Consider the following 15,408-nt stretch of genomic DNA (forward strand, 5'->3'; position numbering starts at 1 on the left):
AACAGTCTAACTGGTAACTTTGATTTGAACACAAGCAAGTGAAAACTTCACAGAAATATTTAGCCTAAATCTACAACCTGTTACTCCAACTGCTTTTAACTTACCTCTCCCCTTCTATTATGGGTGTTGTGCATTGTAATTAAATATATAGGCTATTTCACTGTCCTGAAAAATTCCTAGACTTTCTCATTCCTGCAGTGACATTCATTCATCTAAAAAGAGAAAATACATTTCCTTTGGTTGAATACTAAAAGGAAAAGACCAAAATACAATCCAAGCACATGAGCCAGATAAAACTAAGGTACAACAATTTCTCTGTCATGTAGTATATTTGTGTTTCCCATCATACATAATACAACAAAAACTCAATCAGTTCCCTACAGGGTGAGGGGTCAATTTTTATTTGTCATCAGGACTTGATGCATCCAAGTTCAGAATCATTCATTTTTGGCACCTTGAAAGATATTACGCTTTTTAATATTCTCATTTACAACAACACAATGTAAAACCAAAGAGCAAGAAATGATATAAAGAAAAAGACTAAGGCTGTGTGAGTTTAACTGAACTGTGAAAAAAACTATTGAAACAAAAAGGCATTATAAGATTTTCCTTCTGTTTAAAAATAGCTTTGATACGGTTTCCAAAGTTTGTTTTTGTTTCAAGCGCAATGAAGCCCCCCCCCCCAAATCCCCACTCAAAAGAAAAAAAATAAGACAAAAAATCTTTGAAGAGACACAGTACTGTAACATTAAGTTCTATTTTCCCACTGCCCTTACATGATATCATTGTTAGTTTTCAAAACAAAGATTCCTTAAAAGCAGATTGGATGATTTTGATCAGCATGCATGTAAATTCTTAATTTTTTTGGAGTCACTTTGCTTCAGCTCGATGGTAGCCGTGCTCGCTCACGTACTACTTTGTGTCTTTGGCAGTAGTGACGTTTCATTGTCCACAGTCGTCTTCAAGTTTGCAGAGAGATTATCCCACAGCCAGAGTTCTCTCTTCACTCTGCCCCTTTGTGGGGTAAAAATAAACAAACAAAAAAAAAACAAAAACAAAACAAAACAAAAAGAAAAACAATAAAGAAAAATGTTGTCAACTTTTCACCGTTAGTTGACCCTTAACAAAGATGGCTGCCAAGGCTTTTGGCGGACTGCCAGAAGATTTTTTTTTTTCTTTTGTTTTTCGTTGTTGTAAAAGTATGTAATAATGTGTCTAGTAATAACCAATATCTGTTTATCAAGCAGGCAGGAGGCTTTGCCATCAAATGAGCCAGTCACACTGAATCTTCTTTCTTGGTTTAGTTTCCATGATGACTTGATACAGTTTTACTACAGTAACTCATAAGTTACTCAGCTTTTTTTTTCCCTTTTGATATTTTTTTGCGCCAGGGACGTCTAGTCATGATATATTAACATATATATTCATATATTTATATATAATCAATACATATATTAACTTATGTGTTTTTTTTTTTCTTTTTTAAATATATCTATAGATTTTTTTGCGGCCTGAATGCTCCCTGCTTGAATCCCACACCGCAATGGTTCACAGTATTATTGTGATTAAAGAATAAAATTAAGAAGATACAGCAACTAAACAAAGGAGTTGGGTATAAGGGTGTCTATAGAGTATGTGTGGGGAAGCTGGTTGTATGTTAGTGCAAGGGCAGGTTCATAGGCTGGGCCAAGGGGAAGACTATGCCCCCTTTTGTTCAGACTGAGGAAAAGTAAAAAATATAAAGTTCGCCTTTGAACAGGCAGTGTGGCCCAGCCCACCACTCCATGGTTCCACAGCCCCAAAACAACCACCACCCACCACAACCCAGCATCCCGGAAGTCTCTCCTCCCGATTCATCACCACTTCAACTCGTTACAAACATGTCCAAATCTTGTTAAACAATGGTTTATGGGAAAATCATGCATGTTTCTTTTTTTAAATGCATTTTTACTCTCTTTCCATTTTTTAAAACAGAAATTCAATGATTATCGGAGGTGCTGTGGAGCTCTCAGAACATAACCCTCACTAGTAAATTTATCCATTTATGCCCATGTCTCTTCCCATTTTTGCCTCTGTTGCTTTTCCACATCTTCCCTCTAATTTCTGTCAATGTCTGTGGTTCATCTCTGTTTCATACAGGTGTAGTGCGTCGATTAGCAGTGTTGCTGTGGCCGCTCGAGTCTTTCAGGTCCTTCTGAATGCAGTTGTGGACCTGCAGGAAGTTGTGGTCCCTCTCCATGGAGTTATAGGTAGCTGTCGGGGTGCCCGTTTGGCCCTTGGGCAGCGTGTACATAGACAGCTCAGTAGATGGCAGCGTCCCGAAGGCCTTTAGACCCACTGGCGATGCCTCGCGAGAGTGCGAGGGATCTGTAGAACGGGATGAGGAACGTGAACGGCGTCGATAACGGTAACGGTAGCTGGGGATGCGTGTGATGGCTGCACCTTGGAGGTAGTCGGCAGCTCGTGCGCCCACTCGTAGCTCCCGATGGCGGTCGATAAACATGTGCACAGCCAGTACACCCACCATTTCAGCCATGATGAAGGAGAGGGCACCAAAGTAGAAGGACCAGCCATAGGAGTAGCTGTTCTTTTTGGAGTCACTCTTAGAAGGGTCGCCAGCATTGGCTGATATGTACACAATGATTCCTATAATGTTGCTCAGACCTAGAAAAGGAAAAGAGGAGAATAACTGAATCAAAACAAAAATTCAACAAAACTCAAATAGATTCAAACAAGCAAAATTATGAAATGAATGCATAGTTAATAAAATAATAATTTATACCCTAAATTGGATTTATGGCTGATCAGAAGATGTTTAAACACTCCTGCATAAATATATTGTAACAATTGTGTGTATGCCTGGAAACTGATGGTTGGGCAATCATACAAATGTCATGTCATAACTGACCAACTATTCACAGACCAAACAAACATTACAATGCTCTGGGATGTATTCCAAAAAGCAGGTTAACTGGTTCAGCTGGCTATGTTAACCTAGATTAAACAGTAACCTTGGGTTACGGAAATATGGAAACGTGCTGTGAACATAGCCTGGTAGGGAGTAAGTTTTGTTCAGGCTATGTCCAACATATCTCCAGCATAATGATTTGAGGGAAGGTCACCGTATGTGACTCCCCCCCTCAAATCTGTCAAAACCACTTTAATTCAAATAAAAGAAAATCTTTTTTTTTTTTATTCAGTTTTTGTCTGGCAACTTGCCCATTGCATACCTTATTGCCTGAAAAGAGAAACACTTCATTGTGCAATGTTATCATTAACTGACATTCTGGCCTATGTCTCCATGGATTTTTAAAAAAATCTTTTTAAAATTTTAAATATTCTATTTTCTGGTCCGCTTTTGTAATCTGATGCTGTAGGTGGACTTTATACAGTTACTTTGCAGTCATCTGGGCCTGGTACTTATGACATAACTCCCTGGGATGCCCCTTATCATTGGTGGGTCCTGGTTGATGCTCACGGCGAGCTCCTCCAGGGGTGAAGGCTGTTGCGGTTGCACTGGACATGTCTTCCATCCCTCCGACGTCTTCTTATTGATGGAAATGATTGGCTACTAGAGGAATTTTTTCTTGTGTCCAGATGAGAAATTTTTATGAGTCTGAAGAATGTTTTTATAGTTTGTGTTCACTTGAACCCACGTATGCTTGGGGGCAGACGAGTTAAATTTGCTTATAATGGTGGGCGATGGTAGATGCAGCTGTTTTCCTTTTTTGGTCATTTTCATTGTGATTTGCTCAATTCATAGGTTTGCCATGGACGTGCACACGCTGGCTTAACCAACACAGGGTTGTGATGGCTACGCCGGTGTTTTGGAACCGACAACGCAGGTTAAGATGTCAAAGGGTGTAGCAACCTCGAGCACAGGCTTTATCACAGGATTTGTTAAACCTCCTTTCTGGAATACACCCCTGTTCTTATACAGCACCTTAAAAGTTTAAGGAAACTTTTGTAGATGAAATCTGACACAACACAAACAGAAATTTTCCCAGAGGGACTGAAACCCCATTGCCCTTAAGCAATAGCACACCCTCCAAGCACTCCAGGTTAAAATTTATATTCATGGTAATAACTGATTAGATAATTAACTGAACCACAAGTGACATGAAGTTAAGAATTAAATGTTTAGATAAAAACGTTTTTTTTACAAGATTAATCCATTAGTTTTGTTATGTACAATGGGAAGTGAGAAAAACATTAGTACTAAACCTTTTTGCATCATGTAAAAAAAAAAAATGAAACAGTGAAAATAGCAACATATATACAAGAAGACTGTGAAGTTTGGACTCAGAAGGCCTCATTGAGATGGATCAGAGTAAAAGAGTAACAGGGACACCTTATTTTTAGAGTGTAATCCCAGTGGCCTCCTCTTAGCCTAGCAACCCGGTGAGAGAGACAGACACAGATAGTGTGAAGAAAGAGAGAAACAGAAAGAGCTGCATTTCTCACTTTTGACTTGGAGGGGAATTAGTTATCTAGTGCAACACAGTAGGCCATGGCCTAGAACCACAGCACATGCATGCACACAAGGACTCAAAACAGGCAGCCCCCCACCCCTTTTTTTCTGCATTTTCCCCTTCTTCCCATATACCTGCAGAGACGAAGAGGATGCCAGCACTGAGGATGATGTTGTGGCGTGACTTGTAGAATTCGCTGGCGGCGATGCAAAGCCCCCCCATGAAGAGCAGAATCACACTCAGGATGGGGAAGATACTGGAGGCTCGTACAGCGCCTGGATAAACACGCATAGAAGCAAAAATAGATGTCAGAATTGTCACCAGTGGACACTTTCCAAGGATAAGATTAGAATCTGAAAACATAAAATGGAAGTGGAATGTGTGTGGTATCATGTGAGCCTATATAGTTGTTGAGGTAATGGTGCTACATTTCAGCAGCTGATGATCATTTCTCACCTACCGTACAACTGACACCTTATAGCATCAACAGCAAGCTATCACTGAGAGAAGGCTCTGTTATTCCAAAAATGTAGTAATACATTTGTGCCCATGTGTTGGCAAGAGGTTTTTTTTTACAACTTTTTAGTACAATAGTTTAATAAATTATGGGCCAGAATAAACAACATTTGTGTGATCTTCGGAGTCTCTTGTTCAGAGCTTACCACCTAAGCATTATGTGGTCTGGCACTTTGCCTTTGTTCCACTGGATAAACTGTATTTACTTAAAAAAAAAAAAAATTAAAAGTAAAAACTAACCATTCCTTTATTCTCCTTAAACGAGCAGCAAATTTGTCTTGTTTATTAAACCCCTTTTCATTGTTCTGTTGTTCCACCTCTCCATCTACCTTTGTCCTTCCTCTCTCTCTTGTATCAGTTTGTACATCAGTTATCTGTGCCCACTGTGTGCCAGATTTACGGACTGGCCTTAAGGTTGTCATGGCACTGCAATGGTCATAGAGCTTGTTTCTTTGGTAACCACTGTCTCGTCTCTTAAATTCTGGTTATTTTCAAGCCAATTTAGTTACAAGTCCCAAAGGGTGTAAAACGTAAATGGATTAAGAGCACTTTGCCTGTTTACATGCACACCAAAAATCAAATCATGGCCCAATTTCTGGAGATAGCAGATTATTCAAATGCCAAGTAAATAGCATAAAGTGATATGCTTTATCAGATAACAGAAGTTATATATAATATAATAATCTGAGTGCTTATCAGATTATGTGAAATCAAATTAATGCACCTATATTTCTCTCAGTCTGGTTAATTACATTCTTTTACATCTGTATGTGTGTAAATAAACAAAACAAACAAATAAAAATATTATAGAAAATGTAAATGATGTAGGTGAGGCCTTCATGGGCCTTAATTGAGTAGTCCTGTTTTAAGATTTTTATTTCAAATGACAAGATGTCGTTGTCACTGTACGTAACATAAAATGACTCAGACACTGATAAAAATATATAGTTTAACAAGGAACTTCACATAACTTTGCTTTTCTTATGACTTATTCATGCTCTGTTGTATTAAATCAGACTTAAGTAAATATAAAGTCAGATTGTGATGCTTTTAACATGTAAGATAAACATGAAGAAAAATATATACAAACAAAAAATTATCACAATTTCAGACCTTCTAGTTCAGCCTTACTCAGTTTTATGTTCTTGTGTACATTTTAAACTTGCGGTAAAGCGATCTAGATATTGTGAGTACATTCTTGACTTGCTTAGAGTCAGACTGCTGGTGCAAAAGTGTACTGTTGAACTTTGACTTGGCAATGTACACACTTGACGACAGTACCGTATTATCCCTTAGCTTGGTTGCCAGAGAAAACAAAGCCAGTTGCCATCACTGGAAACACATGCAATCTCAGCGTACTAAAAAAACCTGATGTCTCCACAATGTGTCACATTGTGATGTTTTGTGAGGAACATCAAGGGTTTGAGTTTGATTTTTACATCAAAACGTGATATCTATCTAACCCTAATCATGGCATATGCAAAGAAAACAATACCAATATGCAACAACCCTATGTCCTCCTTAGAGTGCAGATAAAAGATGAATATGGTCTCACAGTCTAAAAAGAAAATGCAGTTCGACTAAAGAAGCTGGTTCTAAAAGCTCCATTTTTTATCATCAAACAAGTCGATTTTATTTATTTTTTTTTGTCATTATTGTCATGTATGAATTTCACTTTTTAGATTTAAAGTATTGTTGGGTAAAATGTTAATGCTTTACAATGGTGACATGACCCAAAAACATAATGAAGGCTAAAAATGAGAAATTTGCTTTTGTAATTTACTGTACATGACTTTCACTGCCTTATCTTAAGATTCAAACAAACTGGTGACAAAAATCATGGCTTTTTCTTGGTAATGTGCCTAATATCAGTAACTCTAGTTTTCTTCCCCTTTCAATTTCATCCCCCATTTCATCGCTGTATCTCTCTTCCTCTTCACCTCTCTCACATAGCAGCGATATGATGGTTTCATCCATTGAAGCAGATCAAACATTAAGGTGACCTCAGAATTGAAACTGCTCCAAAATGATTTTTTTTTCCTTCTCCTTTGGTTTTAACTTCATCTCCTCATCTTCATTGACATGTGGCGTCAGGGCAAATTGCCTTCAAGCTGGAAAACCCCCTAATATCATGCACAGACAGTATACACACAAAGACACAGTTTTGCTTTTCAAAGAGTAAGCAAAAATGTATCCTTTGGCACAAACTCACAAACACACCTGTACTCTATCTTATTGGAGGTGAATCATACAGCACAGAACAAACATGACTGTGGCGGTACTCTAAATTGCAGAATGGTTGTTTTTTTTCAACCAAAATTTTCTTGGCTGTTTGCTAAGCTTCATGCACTTAGACACTGCTTTGACACATGCCTGGCCTTACACTAAACATTTCGATGACTGCTGTATTCATTGTAGCAATTAAACCAGTTCACTGAACATTGCCACTAAAAGCTACTTTCTTCATGAATAAGTAACATCAAGGATGCTGACAAAAATTGCAGTATGTGATACCAGCATACACCTCAAAGTTTTAGAATAAAGCATGTTTGTTTTTTTACCCTTCTTGCATCTGAGGACAATAACAATTTCAATAGCGATTTCTGTACAAAGAGGGTAAATAAACCCAAGGTCTAAATAATGAAAAAGGAATGGTGAAATACAACTGCACAACACCAACATAACCAAAACTAGTTCATACCTCTGATAGTGTCATGCTTCTGAAACTGCTATGACATTCGAGTTTAGCATCAATGCTATGATGCAAATGTGATACCATAAAACAAACAACAAATGTGCCAAACATCAATAAGCGAGATTAAATTATGGTACCACATTCATTTTGCTAATACCACAAATAGGTATTAGCAAGTTATAGGTATTTTTTTAAAGTGAATATAAAAACGAAACAAAAAAAACCCCAAAAAAACAAGAGATGCATGTTGAGAGATCATATTCAGTTAATGTAGAAGTAAGTAGGAATAGCTGAGATTTTAAATTTCACAGAATACCCAACTACCAGCTGTTACATTAAAGGAAACTGTGCAAAAAGCTGACATTGACTAAATACAATGAGAACACAGGGATAAATATGGAAATTTTTAGCAAAAAGAAAAGAGCATGAAAGAAAAAGATGAGTGCAAAGAAGGAAAAAGAAGACGAGACAAACGGAGCAGCATAAAGACTGCAGGCCTTCACTTCTCTGTGAAGCTACTTTGCCTCCAGCAGTCTTTGTCTCACTGTCTCTCCCTCTCTCTTTGCACTTGTGCTATAAGCTGAAGGCAGAGAGTTTAAAAGGAAGAATTTTTAAATGTGCGGGCCTGCAGGCACACCCCGCCACCAAGCACATGATGGCATAGAGACAGAGAGAGTCAAACTGAGAGTGAGTACACTGCAGTGGCAGCAGCATGAAGAGACTTGCACAGTATGTTTTTGGTTTCTTTTTTAAGCATGCTTGAGGCCATTGTGGAGGCTGAAACTCTATCCTTCTGGTTTTGTACTGGCCCTTGTTTACTTGAGGCTACCCTGTCATGCTGTATCATTATATCATTAGACATATCTAGTGCTATCCTGCTATCTTAGCAATGCAAACTTTTCTAAATACCTAATGTGATGCACAAAGCATTATCATGCAAATGTGCATTTGTATGCATGTTGGAAAACTTCATTAATAGACGAATCTAACAGCTGTTTTGTGTGTTGTGCCATCTTGAGGTGTGGCCATTCTTGTGGTGGCAACCTTGTAACTGCTGCCGCCTGCTGACACTATCAGCAGAACAGATATCTGGTCTGACGAGATTAGGCAGTGGCCCACTGATGAAGGGATTTTATCTGCCAGTCATGAAGTTATTTCGTTTTACGTGTTAGTTAAGCATTTGTCACAATAACCAGACTAGAGAAAGGAGCAAGGAGCAAGGAGGGGATAAAAATCAACTAGACATTCCTCCCCATCTCAGTTTAAGTAGACCACTGGAACACTACTTTAGCTAGATTGTTTAGTTGTAGTCATTCTCTGCAGATCAATGATCCTAATAAATGAAATATTTATTGGATTTTTACTTTTTTAGGTATTCAGGTTTTTTAATTTTTAATCAATTACTTAGTTTTTGATGAGCAACAAAATACAAACTCCAGGTCTCTCAAGGAGGTTATGAGCAGCTGGGAATGTCACATTCCTGCATTCAATGGAATGATGCATCATTGTGTGTGTTACTCCTGACTAACATGTACCAGTGCTTACACCAATTTCATAGCTCTTATCTGAAAGCTAAAATAAAATTATTTATATGAACCGCAGGGAGAATAAAGTTACCAACAAGTCTGATTTAAAAGTCAACATTATCACTGCAACAGCAGAATCTCTTCATGTCAGTCCAGCATGAAAAACAACTTCTTCAGATTTAGTAAATTAGACATTTTTCTGATCTACTTTATGCAGTTTCCTCATTTAGATGACAACATAAATACAGCTCATGTTTCACATTCTAACAATGAAACATATCACCAAAGTTTACGCTTTTACAATAATACTTTGTAACATTTTACAATATCTCCCAAATTAGTAATTTCCTCTAAGCAGCAGGGCAGCGTCTTGTATCTTAGTCCATTAGCAATAACTAACATAATAAACATGACTTGTTGCGCCGTGTTAAGCTTGACAGCAACATGGAAATGCAGAATTTAGTGTTGAATTGACACCTTTTTACTGGAACTTACCTTTCTGTTACTATTCCTCTGCCAGGTCGGATGTTGTGTATTCTGTGGCGTTGGTTTATCTGTCTGTCTGTCTGTTAGCACATAAATCTAAAAGCTATGGATGGATTTTGATAAAATTTTCAGGAAATCTCAGAAATTGAATAAGAAACAACTGATTAGATTTTGAGGGTGATCTGGATCCTCGCCTGGAACCAGGAGTCTTTTAAACAATTCTTTAGTATGAGGTTGGAATATTTTTGCCATTACAGCTTAGAAACTCAAAAATAATGCCCACAATCATTGGTAAAAATATTACAATGACTTGGTGGAGGTTAGCACACTCTGAGTGCTTCAAGTTGGAAATAAAATTCTTTCTGTTAATATTCTTGACCCACTTCTGTTAAATAACCTTGTCTTCTGCCCAACCGGGGACTCTGTGCAAACCAAGAGGTCTCAGACAGGGACAATCTTTGTGAAATATCAAAACATTAAAGCTTTTGAACAGTCAGTGTTGTACTACTGAGGATTTAATTACACTACAGCAACACTGGTTGTTATCAGTTCAAGAAATGCGTGATGTTTATTTCACCCGAGGATACTATCTCTCCACAGTCACTGCTGTTGCTTGGAAGATTATTGCACTAAACTCTCAAACTCTCCAAACAAAAGTCCTTACAAAGTTACACTTATAATGCCATTTTCTTTTGTCATAAAAATGTACACTGAGCTAACAAATGCAGTATTGTGGTAAACAATATAGCAGTGAAGGGGAGCAGATAAAATATTGAAGTACTTGGCCAGATGGAGTGCAGAAGCTTCATCTTTAGCTCAAACACGTATTCTATGTCCATGTGGCTCAGATGCTGAGAAAATGGTGAAACAGCTAATTATGCAGGTAAAACCATAGAGGAAAGAAACTTAAAAACATTATTTGTTTGATAGAATAATGTGTTGGATTCTTTTGAACAGTTGATCATATATCAAAATAAATGTCTTCAGCAGTTCACACCTGTGTTGAAAACGATGCATGTAGTCTATTGGGTCCACTGTCACAAAATATTACAGAGAAGCACCATAGGCAAAATTTACTCATGACATCAACACATTCAGTTCCCACCAGATTTGTAGAAATCAGTGGACATGTGCAAGGGGCTTTAAATGAACTTCATGAACTGAATATGTATTCATATATACATTTATGTAAGGGATAATGCCCGATGAGTTGTCCATTATCATAAATTAATGGACGATGCGGAGGTGTGAACCGTCTGACGCGAAGTCCATTAATTTATGATAATGGACACCTTGAAGGACATTATCCCGCTTATAACATGGTCACTTACAAAAAAAATTTAAATAAATTATTAATGCTTCAATGTTGTTTTTTTAATGTTAAACTTGTAAGTTTTTCACAAGCAGCGGCTGAGTGGACTTTTTAATATCTCTCATTGTGACGCGTTGCCAAGGTAACCGGCTCTGACACAGAACCTGCAGCTTGGTCGGCCGCAGTTACGACACAAACATTTCAGATGGCGGGTGCAGCTCTTACAGCTTGTGTGTGTCCAGAGGATGATGCAACATTTTGTTTCAAACAAAGTCCACAGATAGTTTCCTACATCTTTTTTTTTGCAAGAAATATGATCCACCATTCACTCTGATTATTAAATGTATCAAGCAAGTAAGTCTATCCTAAATCGTTTATATAATGTTGTCCACCATTCACTCTGATTATTAAATGTGTATCAAGCAAGTAAGTCTATCCTAAATTGTTTATATAATGTTGTCCACCATTCACTCTTATTATTAAATGCGTATCAAGCAAGTAAGTCTATCCTAAATCGTTTATATAATGTTGTCCACCATTCACTCTGTATCAAGTATGTAAGTAAGGTAATCAAGACAGAAAGACAGACGATGCCCCATGTAAAATTAAATGCAACATTGCTGTTGATCCTGACATTTCATAAAGATACTGGCATGTCCACAGTGGCGTTTGAAGGACGGAGATTTAACATTTGTGGACCCTGACCACTGCCGGTTGGGACATTGAGAGACGACATAAATGTTGCTCCATTCTTGTCTCTCCTGGACTGACGGAGCTCAATAAACCTGCAGGCTGCTTTTACAGTATAAAATGGTATAAAACATTTTATTTTATTACTTGTCCATACATTTGAATTGAATTGAATTTATCTTTTTAATTTCTCTGTTAAAACTTTTAAAAATGCACCAGATATAATGTTTTTTAATGCAAATTTGTGCTTTGTACTAAAGCACACGTACTGGCTGAAGCTTTCCCTTTAAGACGGGTGAGTTGTACCGCAGTTCAAAGACTTGGCACACTGGTCTCATTATTTATAACAAGAATGAGTGTCTAAACTGTTAACTGTACTAAATACAGGCTGTATTTGACCAGCTCTATTGTTCAAAAACTCACTCACCCTCTATACAGAAAATTGTGAACTATAAAGAGGAGGTGGAGCAGACAGAGTTAATTCATTTAGACCTAAATGCAGTTGTGCTTCATAATTATGTGCCATTTAGCCTATTTAGTTACATGCTACAAGCAAGTAATAGGTACAAACCATCAAATGTCCAATCCAATTAACATTTCTTTCCAAAATAGACTGTATGACAAAAATTATTTGTACGTATAAGTATCTAATTACATTGTTTCCACTTACACAAGCTCTGCATCCACTCGCATATGCTGAATTAATATTACTCACAAAAAGCAAATATGTGAAAACATTAACAAAAAATTTGTAAATGTTGTTTTTAGAGCCACAGTGGGCCTGCCATTGTTGCTTGCATGTAAATACTTAAAAAGTGATGTCACCTCTAAAAGGTCTATGCTTTGCTGACAAAACAACCCAACTGTCTAATGTATTTCAAGCTATATTTAACTAATTTTTTTCCCAGTACTGCTTCTACGAAAACATCTATAGTTGAGAAGTCTGAGGAGTAATAACAAACATTAGCACCAGCTAGCTGTGTTTGCTAATTCTATTGTTAATTGCTAAAAAAAACCAAACAAAAAAAAAAATGTAGTTATTTAGAGGGCAACATATTAACCAATAAATTATTTGCATCCACAGATTGATCAGTTGGGATTTTGGGTATAACACTGGGCAAATCCCTAATGATTAGCTTTGTGACAATTTATCTCTAATATAAAGGTGGCAAGAAACCAATGATAAGATTAATTTCCACAGTTACATTTGCCTTTGGGGAAACAATTCAAATGAACAAAGTTAAGCAGCACCTACATCCGGAGGGCAGAGCAGACACACATAAACACAATCTTCTCTACACCTTCAAACCTCCTCTTTTTTACACTTTCATCTTCCCTTCATTCCTCCCACTGCTTGGTTGGTTCTGCTGCAGTGGTGTGTGTTTGTGTGTCTTTCGCTGGCTGACTTATGGTTTCATTAGCTGCAGCAGAGGAGAGCCTTGTAATTGTGGTTGAATTATAGAGGCGGGGGTGGACACCACCATGGGAGCTCCTTGGATTTACACACACACACACACACTGTGCAGTGTGTATGGGCAATCTACAGTGCAGAAACCCCCCATTACTTGGTCTCACATCCTGTACACACACACTTTAGTTCAACAAGCTACAAAGTGAACGCGCTCATCGATCAGCCTTCCACCTTCTCACTTGCTCTCTCTTTATAATGGGGTGTTTCCTATACACACTGCACACTACTTGTGCAGAAACAATCTGCTCGGTGTGTCTCTTGCACACAAACCCATCTAACTTCTAACAAACACCCACCCACCCACACACGAAATTCGCCCACGTGGGAGAGCTCAGCAGCAAAGAACATGTGGTACTGGGAACTCAGCAAAACAGCTTAAGGGGAAAAATATTTGTGCATGTATGTATCTGCATGCAAATGGCTATGAAAGGCAAGTTCATTGTGAGAATCATGTTTAGCAAAGAAACAGATTTTATTCAAATGGAAGAAAAAGAAATCCAGTATGGACATTCACACCACCCGGCAGATGTGTGTTTAAATGTGCATGTGTAAATGTGTGTATGTTGGTGTTTTTGGTTATGAATATCTTACACACACGGAGAAGCTTGCATAGCCTGCCAGTCATTATCATGCCGTATTACTCATGTAAATCGTGATATGCCCCCATGTCACTAGTCGCTGGCCAAAAATAGCTGCAGTGACATCAGTGAGTCAGATGATGTCATCAGTGGGTGACATCACGTGTCTCCTGGCATCCCGATTAGAAACATTAGCATTTTCTACAAGCATTCGGCTTTCTAATTATAGCAAGACAAAGATTGTGCACTGCTTCCATCTCAAAGTGTTCTGAAAAAAATCCAGAATCTTCTTGTGTGTATATTTCTATCTTTGTAAGGATCAGGTTTCTGACCTCAGGATTGAGGACCTTTTTGTGATGTGAATATATTTTGGCTTGCTCAGATTAGTTTCACTGAAAAAGCACTAAAAAAAATGCAAGATACTCATTTTCTTTTTGTTGCACTACAACAGTGCTTTCTACTTCATGACATCTTTTTTTGCTTCAATAGTCATCTGTTGCTTTGTAGATAAAGATATTACCAGGAAAAATGGTAAGTGCACTGGCTTTGTGTTAAATCACAACAGAAAAAAAGGGCTCCATGTCTTGCCGCTACAATAAAGCAGCATACATAATTCTGCAGTGATGCAATAATCTAAAAAAAGGGGATGCCGGTTTCTTTATATGACACATTTTACTGAAGCAGTTTTACCTTCTGCAGTTTTGTATTTCAGTTATGTCTCCTGTTCTTGGTATATATAGAAAGTCAATTATATCAGGGCCTGTTCAAATGTTTTGTTTTTTTTTTTCTTAAAAATTGTAGTTTAGATTGGGTTAAGGAGAATGTGTCTGTATCAGAGCTTTTATCAACATGGATTGGGTGTATTAAGCAATTTGTGCTATTATTACTATTTTCTTTGTTTCTTTGTTTTCTTTAGTTAACAACAATACCAACAAGCATGAAAAAGAAAAGAAAACAAGCTTTATAAAAGATCATAACAGTCTATGTAGAAACAGACACTTATTCCAGTGCTTCCAAAAACAGGAGCAATGCCTTGTATCACTTAGTGTTGGCTCAGTCAAAACCCTGTAATTTTATTATTTTTTGAGTCCATTAAACGACACATAAATTTCTACATAAGATTCCTTAATACAGCATGAAAGGTAGGTACATTATTTGATACAAGCATGTGACTCGCACTTGTCCATCAAGTGCAATTCACTCGATGGAAGGGTGCGAGTCACATGCTTATTTAAATTGTATAGCTTTAAACTTGTATAGTAGCTCACTTTATAAATATTTAAGAACATATAAAAAACATATTAGTTGATACCAAATGGGCATAAAGTTTCATCAAACACTACCCACAATTATTAATTTTTGGTAAGATTAAATTGTTATTTTTGTTTTCTACAAGTTTAGAGAGAAAAAAAAGGGAAAAAGAACATCCATGCTTTGGACCCTAGCATGTTCTACATGAGCTGGAAAAATTGTAACACAAGTTAAATAATTTTGTGCAGGATATGGCTTTGTTACAGCCATTATCAGATAAAGTGACATACACTTAAAAGCTTTTTATAATAATAATAATAATAATAATAATAATACATTTTAATTATGGGAGCCAGACACTCAAGTTCACCTTACAGGAACAGAGTAAAATACAATAAATAAACATTTAGA

General features: G+C 37.3%; 1 protein-coding gene across 1 annotated transcript in view; it reads right to left on the minus strand.

Moving 5' to 3' along the window:
• Window positions 1-378: 378 nt before the first annotated feature.
• The window catches only part of LOC121639085 (voltage-dependent calcium channel gamma-2 subunit-like), a 63,768-nt gene continuing 48,738 nt past the window's right edge, over window positions 379-15,408 (minus strand). Inside the window, exons 3-4 of the mRNA XM_041984279.1 lie at window positions 4,607-4,747; window positions 379-2,664 (exon numbers count right to left, since the gene is read on the minus strand). Coding sequence (XP_041840213.1) covers window positions 2,132-2,664; window positions 4,607-4,747 — 674 coding nt within the window. The 3' untranslated portion in view covers window positions 379-2,131. The remainder of the gene's footprint in view (window positions 2,665-4,606; window positions 4,748-15,408) is intronic.

Source organism: Melanotaenia boesemani, chromosome 4 (genome assembly GCF_017639745.1).
Source record: "Melanotaenia boesemani isolate fMelBoe1 chromosome 4, fMelBoe1.pri, whole genome shotgun sequence".
NCBI lineage: Eukaryota > Metazoa > Chordata > Actinopteri > Atheriniformes > Melanotaeniidae > Melanotaenia > Melanotaenia boesemani.